This window comes from Rhipicephalus microplus, chromosome 2 (assembly GCF_043290135.1).
Source record: "Rhipicephalus microplus isolate Deutch F79 chromosome 2, USDA_Rmic, whole genome shotgun sequence".
Taxonomy (NCBI): domain Eukaryota; kingdom Metazoa; phylum Arthropoda; class Arachnida; order Ixodida; family Ixodidae; genus Rhipicephalus; species Rhipicephalus microplus.
Genome location: NC_134701.1, coordinates 292,810,966 through 292,824,402, shown reverse-complemented (window position 1 = coordinate 292,824,402; position 13,437 = coordinate 292,810,966). Strand labels below are relative to the sequence as shown.

The following is a 13,437-nucleotide window of genomic DNA, read 5'->3' as shown; positions in this document are numbered from 1 at the left end:
GAACAAAAAAACAATCTCCGCTGTCCTGGCGCAGAGCTGAAAAGAAAAAGAAAGGAGGTCAGATGCGTGGGCGGGTCAACGAGTTCTACAGGAGAGGGCAGGCCGGCAGATGCGCACGCTCGCGCAAGTTGCTGCGGGGTTAAGTCGATTAGTTCCCGAGGAAAGGAGAGCAGGGAGACTCGCACCCACGCACGTGGTGGCAGGTGGCTCTCAGGGAGCGCAAAGCGCGAGTTTTTAATTACTGCAGCTGTGATTAAATGTAAACCGTCGTCTGCTATAAAATATTCAATTGTCGTATACCAAAATTATCAGTAAATGCTCGTTGTGAATAAACAATGGGTCGATATATTCATTCTAAGGAAATTTTCACTTAGTTGAAATGAGGTTTTAAATACAACGGCCTCAATGAGAACTTCAAGAGGAATTACATTTGCTTCATTAAATTTATTAGTTCATTATATATCACTTCATTATAACGTTGTTCTACTGTACCTAGATTTGGTGCTCATTAAATAAGAAATCTCGGGAGCCCTCTGCTATGGTGTTCCTTATTAGACAGCCCAGCATTTGAAGAGTGTACTATGTTAGGGGGCTAACACCCTCTATAAAGTCATTTGCGCCTCGTGGCGCACACGTGTTTCGTGCATAGGCTGCATTTAGGGTTCACAACTATCGAGCAGTAGGTGGCCTTGTGCTTGTGAGCGTTTATAACCATTATCATCATCAATATGTATTACTGTAGCACTAGTAGTGATGCCTGGCAGCGAGGCTGACTAGCAGCACATGACATGAGCAGGTTCTCTTCTGGCACATGATGGCTGGCATTCATGTTTGTCTTCTGACGAGGCACCATTGGGTGCGGCGACGCTGTCTTCGCATTACCTTGTTTGTTATGTTGATTGAGTGTATTGGAATATTGCGTGAGACTGTTTTAGCGTCTTCGTCACTAGTGATTTGTTTTTTCCCACATGCATACGTCAATTAACTCATGGCCCTCAGTCCTCAGTGGCTGCAAAGCAACTGACCACGGCAGCGGTCAGATTTGCAACGCAGCAGAGGGTGCTAAGAATCTCTGGGTTCGGACAGGCCACCATTGGAACCTGAACTTGACCATGTTTAACGCTAATCCTGTCCTTGTGTCACTGTACTCTTTGTTATGCAAGATCTATGCTCTCAAAGGAAATGTTGTAGTGTGCTGGGGGCCAGGGCATCGCGAGATTGCTGGAAATGTGTTGGCGGCTCAGCTTGCCGTATCTGCTCAAGACAATGCTGCCGCTAATACATCCATAGCTGTCCCTGCACTTGATCTGAAACCTTTCCTACGACCGGAGCTCAGGGCGTGCTGGCAGCGCCTATGGGATAGGCAAACAGAAAACAAACTTCACCTTATCAAACTGAAAATTGGAAATTGGCCAGCAGTGTCCAGATTGTGCTACACACAAGTCACATTTACAAGGCTACAGATAGGACACACACGCTCTACACGTTCATACCCTTTGTCTGGAGGCGATGCACCATTGTGTGAGAGATGTAGAGAACCGTTCACGGTTGTCCACATCCTTGTCTAGTGCAGTGATTTAGATGCTCTCAGAAAAAAGCACTTTTTATTGGCATATCAACAACAGATACCGTTTCACCCATCAATGTTCATCGGTAGAGAACCCCTTTTCGCACATATATCATTGCTGGCATTTCAACAGACTTTTAACGTCATGTACCCAGGCACTCCATAGCAAAACCTCTGAAGAGAGGTCGCTGCCGCGGTGGCTACATCTCCATCACTGTCTGACTATGACCTTTTGCTATTCACTCTCACTGCTCATATTTCATGTCAATGTCATGGTTTTAGTGCTTCTATGTTTTTACCCGCGTCAGTGCGAAAAATTTTAAGGCCCTTTTACAGCCACCTATCATAATCATCGTTCGCATCACTTGTCCATTGACCTGGCACTCTTTGTCCATCAAATGGCCCTTGCACCTTAAAGCACTACACATCATCATCATCATCACGTTTAACACTAGAACCTAATCTAGTGAGGCAAGTCTAGCTGTTCTATTCGAGAAGTTAGAGGGTGTTAAATAGGCTGTAATAGGGCTCAGTGAGGTTAGGAGGACAGATGAAATGTATACAGTGCTACAGAATGGGCACATTCTTTGCTATCGTGGCTTGGCTGACAGAAGAGAACTGGGAGTGGGGTTCCTTATTAACAGAAACATAGCTGGCAACATAGAGGAATACTATGGCATTAATGAAAGGGTGGTAGGTATTGTAATTAAAATCAATAAGAGATACAAGATGAAGGTGGTACAGGCTTACGCACCTACATCCAGCCATGATGACGCGTTAGTTGAAAGCGTCTATGAGAACGTGGAATCAGCAATGAGTAAGATGAAAACACAGTATACTAAACTGATAGGCGATTTCAATTCCAATATAGGGAAGAAGCAGGATGGAGACAAAGGAGCACGGGATTATTGCTTCGGTACTAGAAATGCTAAAGGGGGACTAGTAAAATTTGCGGAATGCAATAATTTACGAATCTTGAATACCTTCTACCGAAAACAAATGAACCATGAGTAGACATGGAGGAGCCCTAATGGGGAAAGTACCACAACCAAGCATCGTGCAGGATATAAAAGTGCTTGTCAAGATACGATGCAGTGACCATAGAATGGTAAGCTGCCGAATTCTCTTGGACTTGAAGAAGGAACGACAGAAACTGATACGCAAGAAGTCAATCAATGAGCTAGCACTAAGTGGGAAAGCACAGGAATTCGAAGACTCGCCTCATACCAGATACTACACTCTTATCAAGGAAAACAGCCTTAGTGCTGATGCAATTAATGATAATCTGACGAGTATTATTAAGCAATGTGCTTTGGAAGTTGAAGGTACGGTAGTTAAACAGGAGACAAGCTGTCCCAGGAGATGAAGAGCATGATTTAGAAACCTCAAAGCATAAAAGCCTAAGCACAAGATACAAAATAGAACTGACAGAGTTTTCGAAGTTGATTTAATAAGCCTAAGGTACCTGATGTAAGAAGGTATAATATGGATAGAATTGAACATGCTTTAAAGGACAAAGAAAGCGTCAAAGCGGTGAAGAGAAAACTTGGGATAGACAAAAACAAGATGTATTCACTAAGGGACATGAAAGGCAAAGTAACAACCAATATGGATAGAACAGTTAAAGTAGCGGAGGAGTTTTACATACATCTGTACAGTAGCCGGGACAACCACCACCATAATGTAAGAACTAGCAGTAACCCAGATGACATCCCACCAGTAATGACGGAAGTAGTCAGGAAAGCCTTGGTGGAAATGCAAAGAGGCAAAGCTGCTGGTGAAGATCTGGTAACATCAGATCTGCTGAAAGGCGGAGGACAAATTGTGTTAGAAAAACTAGCCACCCTGTTTACGAGGTGTCTCCTGACGGGAAGAGTACCAGAGTCTTGGAAGAACGCTAACATCATCCTAATACATAAGAAAGGAGATGACAAAGACTTGAAGAATTACAGGCCGATCAGCTTGCTCTCTGTAGTATACAAGCTATTTACAAAGGTTATTGCTAACAGAGTAAAGAAAACATTAGAATTCAATCAACCAAAGGAACAAGCAGGATTTAAAACAGGCTGCTCAACAATCGACCACATTCATACTATCAATTATGTAATAGAGAAATGCTCAGAATACAGCCAACCACTATACATAGCTTTCTTAGATTACGAGAAAGCATTTAATTCAGTAGAAATATCAGTAGTCATGCTGACACTGCGGAATCAGGGCGTCGACAAAGTATATATGAAGCATATATAGCACTCGTCTGTCTCTTTCTTGCCCTGTTTTTTGTGCATGCTAAATAGATTGTATCATGGATACAACCTATTTAGCATGCACAACTCGCCTATCTATGTGTTTTACTGCATATATACACATCCTGGAAGAAATCTACAGAGGATCAACTGCCACCATAGTGCTCTATAAATAAGGCAACAGAATACCAATGAAGAAGGGTGTAAGGCAGGGTTACAATCTCCCCGATGTTATTTACCACGTGCTTACAGGAAGTTTTTAGTGGCCTAGAATGAGAAGAGTTAGGAATAAGAGTTAATGGAGAGTACCTTAGTAACCTGCACTTTGCCAATAATATTGCATTACTGAGTAACTCAGGGGACAAATTGCAACTCATGATTACAGAGTTAGACAAGGAGAGCAGAAAGGTAGGTCTTAAAATTAATCTGCAGAAAATGTAAGTAATGTACAACAACCTAGGAAAAGAACAGCCTTGATATAGGTAATAGTGCACTTAAGTTGTAAAAGACTACATCTACTTAGGACAGATAATAACCGCGGAGCTGAACCACGAGATATAAGTAACTAGAACCATAAGAATGGGGTGGAGCACATTTGGTAAGCGCTCTCAAATCATGACAGGTAGATTGCCGCTGTCTCTCAAGAGACAGGTACGTATATAGCAGCTGCATCTTGTTGATACTTGCCTACGGAGCAGAAACCTGGAGACTTACAAAGAGAGTCGAGCTTAAATTGAGGACGACGCAGCGAGCGATGGAAAGGAAAATGGTAGGTGTAACCTTAAGGTGTAACCTTAAGGTGTAACCTTATTAGACAAGAAGAGAGCAGAGTGGATCAGGGAACAAACCGGGGTTAAGGATATCATAGTTGAAATCGAGAAGAGGAAATGGACATATGCCGGGCATGTAGCTTGTAGGCAGGATAACCGCTTGTCATTAGGGGAACTGACAGGATTCCTAGAGAAGGCAAGCAGGTTAGGGGGGACAGAAAGTTAGGAAGGCAATGTTTTTGGGTATAAAGTGGCAAAAGCAAGCACAGGACCGAGTTGACTGGTGGAACTATGGAGAGGCCTTTGTCTTGAAGTGGATGTAGTCATGGTGTTGTTGATGATGATGGTGATGTATTTTGATTCAGCTGACTATATCGTCGATGTGAAAAGCAGTTAAATAAATGCATTTGTTTGGTGCGGTCCAGCCGCGTCTACTATCTTCGTGCGCTTCGAGAGTGTGTTGCTTCATCCACAGACCCCACAACTAGAGCAAAGCAGTGCCCTGACCAAGCTTTGAAAAGTGAAGCCCAAACAAGGCCAATCCGCTCGTGGCACTGCAGCCAATTGTCTGCAATGTGTGGTCGTTTGAAGTGCTGCACGCAGCTCTGTCGAAGTGGCTTGGAGGTAGAACGCCCGCTTCCCACTCAAAATACCGAGGTTTGAATCGCAGCTGCAGATGTTGGATTTTTTTTTAGTGTCGTGTACAGCTGTATTGCTTTGGTTTTCTTTTATCTAACTTTAGTTGCTACGTATTGCTACGAAAAGTTACAGGAAATTTGAACTAAAGACGAAGAAATTTGACAGTGAGCATGAGCATACTTATTCACAGCACTGCCACCCGGGATTCAGTAAAAAAGTAAAGTATGCCCTCCGAGGTTTTAGATGGCCTGTGTGTTCTCGACACACTGCTTCCGGTTGCCGGCCCCTGGCACGCGTCGAAAGTAAAGTTTAATGTAGTCTTTCTTTCAAAGCGAGCCAGTGGCTAGCGAAACAAAGTTAACGTCAGAACCTACTTAACAAAGATATTTATGAAATAAGCTAGTAAAAAAAAAGGCCAATTTCTTTAGGAATTCAGGCTGTAAACACCTTTTACATTGAGTGTTTGCTCCAGCATAGTCGCCTTAAGACATCTAGCCAGCCTAGTCAGAACCTTTGTTTTATTTTGTTGAAGCTACTTGTGCCAATGTCCCGAATAATGAATTCAACAGGTGACATTGTTCTAAACACGGACTGCTAGGCGAGTTGGTAATTCATCTTAACTGTTCTAATACAGTTGTTTTAACATACTGGGTGATTCGAGGGACACTATTGGCTTGATTATTGTCCCTGTAAGTTCTCTGCATCAATTGCAGCATTTGCACTTGAATTATTTTATTGAATTGGGAAGTTTATAAAATGAAGTAAAAGAGTTTTGAGGTCTGCGAAGTATAAAATTGTAACGTAGTGAAATATAAAAGGTACCAGGGAATTGAACTTGCCCATAACCCATGCCCATTCATGTGAGAAGTCAAAGCAGCCTGGACATGCAACCTGCTATGTTTGTTTTTTTTTGTTCCATAAATTGTTATATTGGGCAATTTGTAACATTGGGTTTTGTTAGAGTTTGAATTCTACTACCAATTGTAAAACTATAAAAAGTGTACTGGGTTTTGATTTAAAGTCTAAGATTTGCATACTGCACTAACTGAAAGCAGCCTGTTTGAGTATACTACTTTCTTAATGTTTTAAGGCACCCTTTCGTCTCTCTTCACAATAAATGAAAAGTATATACACCCTCGTTTGATGAGGCTAACATTGCGCATTGGAGTCTTCACGAGACAGAATCTTTCCATCACAGAAGCGATCACAATTGTCCATTCCTTTAAAACTTCCTCTTTTTTCCTACCAACGTTACATATTCCATGACAGCAGTTTCACTGTGTGCAGGTACACCTTTGCATCTGGGGGCCCTGACAACATAAAGCAGTGGAAGTGCCCTGATGGGAAGTTCATCCAGAATCTTTCTGGTCACAATGCAATCGTCAACTGTCTTGGCATAAATGACGATGGTGTCCTTGTGTCTGGAGGTAAGAGGGGCCGAAATTCATGCAGTGGAGAAAAGAACCAAATGAACGGTCAAAGAGCAACACTATCGTGTAACACTCTTTCTCTGTCCATGTGCTTCTTTGCACTAATGTCTGAATTAGGTACTACCAACTCAGTCTGTCCTTTCGAAGGGAGAACACAGTATGATAATAAATTTTCATTATTCGTAAATCGCCCAGTATAATATAAATTGTTGTTCTAAGTGAAGTGCCAAACTCTAGTCAACTGTTCTATTCAACATGTTCATTGACTTTGTTATAACAAGGTTGTGTCATAAATTGAAATACTGTAGAACCACCGAAATCATGCCACCTGTGGTCATTTGGTTACCTGCACCTTACAACAAATCGGTTTGGTCCCTGCAAAACACCTTGGAAATAATGTATTAAAAACTCACGTGATATATGCAATTTATATGCCTACCATGCATTGTACAGCGTCTTCTGGTATTATCTGGGAAGAAAACTTACAGTGGAACTTCGAATATACATCCCCTGGTGTCACGACAACCCGCATATTACGACGAAGCAATCTGTTCCCGGTGAAATCTCCATAAAGATAATGTATTAAAAACCTTGGTTATACGTCACAGTTTTACGCCGACACCGCATCTTACGACAACTTTCAGATTCCATTTGATAGAAAAAACCTTTTATTTGAATCAAACGTCGAGCAAATATTTACGAGTGCAAACTATGAACTTGCACTCCCCTAGGTTGATGATTAGAAAAGTATAGTGAGACAAAATGTCTTCTTAGAGTGAAAACTTTATTCTCTTGGAAGCGCATGTGCTTCTACCAACATTTTTAAATACATTCAGTTAGCAGGGGCAATACAGCTGCGCATATTGCGCATTTTTGATACATTTCCGTTTTTTTGCGCCAAGCTGCTCCAAAAACACAATTGCGGAAATTGCGCCGAACTGCTCCAAAACAGCCTCGAAAGTTAGAATTTTGATGCAAAGCTCAGCTTCTGTGGGGGACAAAAAGCTGATTTAACTAATGAGACGCTCAATCATGTTTTTTTTTTTTACTTTGCATTTTTCTGGTGACGAAGCTGCCATGCATGGTGCCACCATAATCTCTAAACTGTTGTACGCGTGACTCCGCGAAAATGTGCTGCCTTGCATTGAGCGTGCTGTTTCTACTAGCTAGGCTGTGTGTTTTGGTGCCTCTGTTGCCTAGCGAAAACCAGAGAGTGGAGTGGCAAGCGTAGTGGAGCTGACTGTCAGGTTCTTTGTTGTGTGTAGCGCACTCCTACCGTCACTACTGTTTTTTATGTCAACGCTGGTGTGTGCGGTCACCTACGCGTGCGCGTTTGCCGTGAGCGAGTAACTGTAAACGTGGAGTTACATTCCTGCATGCGAAGTACGTATCCTAGATGCTCTGGCGTGTGCACATTCTCAAAATGGGTTCCGTAAGCAACAGAACGCGTGCAGTCCATTCCCGGTTTATGCCCATTAGCTGCTAATTTATTTAAACAAGCGAGTTTTCATTGTATTAAAAAAAAAACCATTGCACATGAAATGCGCACATCGGTGTCCACAGGTAGAGAGACTTGGTTATTTGCGAAGCCGTGGTGACAGAACGCGTGTTCAATTAAACCATTTTAAACTATATTATTTGGCAGCTTGGCACTTTTTTCATGACTCATCACGTGTTGGAGAGCAACTATATCGAGGTAGCCTTTGTAGTAGTCGCTTGTCAGCTCCTTGGAAGCAGTAGCACAGTAGCAGAAGATCCGCCGAGACCAATCCTAATGCAACCGCAGCGCCCTCGCCTGATTGGCGATTGCAGAGAGTCATTTTGCACCTCTAGAAGGCCCCGCTCTTTTCCAGCTGAATAAATCTAAAATCGTTGACTTCTACTTACGCCTCGATCATGTGCGTACGTATCCGGGGTTGTTACCTAGTCAAGCTCTTTCTACACAGAGTAGCTTCAGTGGGCTGAAAAGCCGAAATTTTTTTGTTTTCGGTTTGTGGAAACCTTTCCTGGTCAACGTGCAGCTGGTCTGCCTTTGTTGCACTCGCGGTCACAGGCTTGCACACGCATAAGGGCGCGATAATGCTGTTGTCACCGTGCAAAATTACTTTCACTTGATGTCAAGGTTCTTAATAAGAGCGAGACACCACTAGTTAAACTTTGCAAGGAAAAAAATTACAATGAGCATAGCTCAGTCGCGCTCGAAGGCATCGTATGCAAACTCTTGGTCCATTGCCATTGTGTGATAGTGACGGACACTGTATCTGACTCCTCTGAAGGGAGGCTGTTAACAACGCAGTTTTGGTTTCGTTTTTAGCAGAGGAAATTTTTGGACTCTATCTGTCGAAAGATGCGTGTTGGATTAATTTTTTTAAAGGTTATGGGAGCAGCAGCTGTGAGCCTGCCAATTACAGAAAGAAGAAGAGGACGACGATCGCGGGTGGGCTCGTGGCACACGGCAGCCGCTAGCAGCGAGCAGTTGCGGCCCGGGTTCTGATATAAACAAGGTTTTTGTCGGCCTCTGCGTCTTCCCCACGGGATTTTCGGGCTAGCCTCAGCCTCGAATCCCAACATTTGGCGCCCAACGGGAAGAACCCCACCCCTGGGTCACGGACGTCGAGGCACATTGCGACCATGGCCCTGTCGACGTCGCTGACCGTGCCCATTTTTTCCGGCCAAGATGCGGTGTAATCGGTCATCAATTTCGTAGATGACCTTTTCGTGTACTCGACCGTCAGCGGCTTCTCGGAGACTGACATGCTCCAGAGGGTCCTCCCAGTTGCCCAGCGCAGTGCTCCGAAATTCTTTTTCGTCATGGCATATATAACATTCGCCTGGCTGGTGCCCCCTCTCAAAATGCACCCCCCCCCCCCCCCCTAAAAAATGAAAAACTTTTGCCTAAGCTCCTGGCAATGGCTAAGACCAGTCGAGAATGTCCATATAATTGCTATCGCAATAAAAACGAAATAGCTCTTGCCTTCGAGTCATCTTAGGCATATGTAAGGTAACTTGTGAGGTTTTTTTTTTATGCACTGCTCAATAAGGAACACTGTGGGGGTTTTCGGAGTATAGACAGAACTCCCCAGTTACATAAAACATAGCTGCAAAAGGAAAACAAAGATATTTAAATTGTGTAGTTTCAGCACAGAGAGATTAGTGCCGGAAGAGGTTGGCTTTATGAGTTTTTAGAGTTGTACGTCACAGCGTTTCTCTACCATATTTGCTGATAACCACATAGGTGTATTTAAAATGTTATTTCATGAAGAAAAATTTTATTCAACCAGTATTCTGTTTATTTGCTACGAAAATAATCACAGAACAAGCTTTTCATAATGCTCTACAACATGACGCCATTATTTTGCATCATCAACTGAAATATTTCTAGCTATTCACAAGAGCCCCAAAATGATTGAATGTAAATGTAACTTTCTTTTGGTCCAAGACGTGAAGTTGGCTGCTCCAAAGTGCTCCAAAGTGGAAAATTGTGCCGCTCCAAAATGCTACAATATGAACATTTCGCTGCTCGAAAATTGCTCCAAAGCAGAAGATTTTGGTTGCGTCACTGAATTTGAATTTCTGTAGAATGCAAGTGATGACCTGTGGAATATGTGACATCTAAAATTTTATATACTTGGAGCATATACGCCGGTATAACAAGCTTTTAAACTCAAAATATGATGTATTGATTTGAGGTTGATATGTTGGGATGTATGAATATTTGAACTTTCAAATATTTGTTTTTGAATATTTTTTTCAAATATTTGATTCGCACTAGAATTTGGACTATCCAAACTTTCCGAAAACCAAGTCAACGTTTGATAAGACAGTGGCCACTTGAAAGTTTGGTATATACCACCTCATTACAATTTCGCAGTGTGATGAAGCTGTCTTCCAAGCTCTGTTTTGGTAGCAAATGTGTTGACTTGAGAAAAGGCCGATTCCTACATGAAGGTGTACTGCACAGTTACAATGGCCTCTTCATATTTTTAGTATTCATCACCACCTGACACCCTGGTATTGTGGCAAAGCTGCTTTTAGGGCTCTGCTATCGCTGTAATAGATCGACTCATGAAATCACTGCTTTGAACCTATGGGACATAGATGGGGGCTTTAATTAATGCCAAAAAAATTGAACAAGAATTTTGAACATCTAAAATGTCAGATGTTATTATACATTGATGTCTACAGGGCAGATTAGCAACTCCGAATTCGAAGGGGAGTATGCCGTTGTCCACTAAATCATTTGGGCCTCCTAAGAAATTGAAGACGGGAGAGGTGGAAGAAAAGATTTTCCTTTCTAGAGTAGAGTGTTGTCAGCACTACATTGATAGCACTTAATCATCTGAATAAATACAATTCGGTCTCTGCATTGCAATCTTGACAGAACCAGAGAACGCCATCCCTGCAGCACTTCACCAACCTAGCCAACAGAAACTCTTCCATGTTTTTATCGAACAAAAATGCTCTCAACAGGGTGCATACAGGTCCTTGAAATCCTTGAAAACCCTTGAATTTGAAATATGCATTTTCAAGACTCTTAAAAGTCTTCAAATTTTTTGCTATCCTTGAAAATCCTTGAAGTTGTGAACAGTGCACTCTCATATCGACATCGCAACCTTTTACATGTGGTAGATAGGTGTGTCAACCTGTCGAACTCCCCATTTACAAAGCAGTAATGCAGCGAGGGCCCCCACGGTCCCATTTTGCGAAAATGCATGTGAAAAAAAAAGTCAGTTTTGGGGCAAGGGCAAAGCAGTGAATGTGATGTCAAGAAATCAGAATGTCACATGAAGAAAGGCAAGCAGCTTCATACATGCAACGTGCCGCTCAAGCACAAAGGACGCACGAACAAAAATGCAACGTGCTGCTGCTCAAGCACAAAGGATGCCCGAAAAAAAAAACGCACAGGACGAGTGCTTATGAACAATTGTCCCACCTTGACACTGGAAGCGTGCTGCTTAAGCGCCAACAGAAATGTATTAGAGAGTTCGATAAAAGTTCGTCTGGTCAGGCATTGAATAAGTTGAAACACGGTCACTGACCAAGTCTGATGATGATCTAATCTGACATTTCGAAACCACAAACGAGTCTGTGAATGAGAAACTCGTACGCGATTCCGAAACGACAGATCATCATCAGACTTGGTCAGGGACCGTGTTTCATCTCGCCACGAAGGATGCTAGAAAAGAACACACATATGTCCACAAGATGAGTGTAAATTAACTGCTGTCACACTTGTTACTACTTTGTTGTTGAGCAACGGGCTGCAAGTGTCAACTGTGGACAAGCCAATGCTCTTGATGGGGTGGTGCCATCAAATTTTAAGGCTATAGCAAGCACCGTGTGGGTTTTCCTTATATATGCAAGGACATTTCACATGAATGGTCGAAATTGGGAAATGTTCAAAATATATTTTGAGGGGAGACACTGGTCTTAAAAGTTTTTTTTTTAATATTTGGGTATGTAGAGCTGAAAATTTTATTAACATGGATTTCTCACAGCTGAAAACAAATATGCAATTAGTTTTCAGCTGTCGCTTCCAGATTTCAAAATATTGACTGGTCCATAAACTTACCACCCACTGTTTAGACAGCTTTCTCATAAAATATTGCTGCGAATTAAATATGGGAGAATTCTGTAAAGAACAGGGAGTGCAAGGAAACCATAACTTTATTTTTAGCTTCATTGGTTCAAGAGTTATGGCCTTAACAAGTAACTCATCAGAAATCTGACTCTGTTGTTTAATTTTGTCACTAATTAATTTGCTGTTCTTAATAAAATTACCATAATGTTTTGGTCCTGTTGCACTCATCAATGTATAAGCTTATCAAAATCCAATCACTAGAGCAAAAGATACTATGGGCACAAGGCCTCGAGCTTGATGAAAAATGTTGTTTTGGAAAAACGAGAAAGTAAGTTTAGGGACACGGTGAGCCTGTATATTCAACAGGCAATGGTGTAAATCAGTGCAGTAATGATGCTAGAAGCTACCAGGAGTGTAGTCGTTATCATTCTCCGTGAGCCTTCTTTTCATTGCACGCCAGATGTTTCCAGGGTGTCTAAAGTTCAGATCGGCATACAGCGTTTTGACGGTGCTCGCGCAGTCATCACTAACGTACGCGGCAGCCTTCTACGAGCAGGAATCATTCCCACTTTGATGTAATCTTTATATGTCTTTGCATCTCTGTGAAACATTCTAGGTAAAAAAAATGCAATTTTATGCAGTTTGTCCATTTGCTGTGCCCCGCGAACCGCGAGCACATTGATCTCGAACGGACCGCGTGCTGCATTCCCCCTCTTCCCCCACTCTCGCTAAACTCCGTACGAATTTCAGTTCCCCGCACTCATCACACATCAGCACAAGTTTTGTAACGATGCTATATTCCCGATCTTTCTCGGAAATGCTGCCAGGCCCGCCATACACACCGTAATTCATACACTGAAGCAGCTTATGACGGTGAACGGCATTCCAGTAGTCGCGGTCCCTCCCGAGTCTCGAAAAACAGACCGCTCGCGAGGTGAGCCTGAGGTCGACGAAAGGTCTCTTTGAATGTCACTCTTATGACACGCAAGGGCCACTTTTTCAGCGTTGTAAACCAGGGGAGTGCCGACGCGCAAATCTCGCATGTGATCGTTGGCTCCGCCTATCGCGTTCGTGATCGTGGGAGCCGCGTTCGTGATGGCGTTGGCACGGCTAGCTTTTTCCATGTTCTTGACGGCACAGAGTTTCGCTGATAAGATGCTGCATGCTCTCAGACGTCATTTTCGCTGCTTTTCGAACGCATGAG

General features: G+C 42.7%; 1 protein-coding gene across 1 annotated transcript in view; it reads left to right on the top strand.

The window, feature by feature from the left end:
* Tango4 (transport and golgi organization 4) overlaps positions 1 to 13,437 on the top strand; it is an 87,985-nt gene that overhangs the window by 52,673 nt on the left and 21,875 nt on the right. The window contains exon 10 of the mRNA XM_037429260.2: positions 6,510 to 6,649. Within this exon, the coding sequence (XP_037285157.1) occupies positions 6,510 to 6,649 (140 nt within the window). The remainder of the gene's footprint in view (positions 1 to 6,509; positions 6,650 to 13,437) is intronic.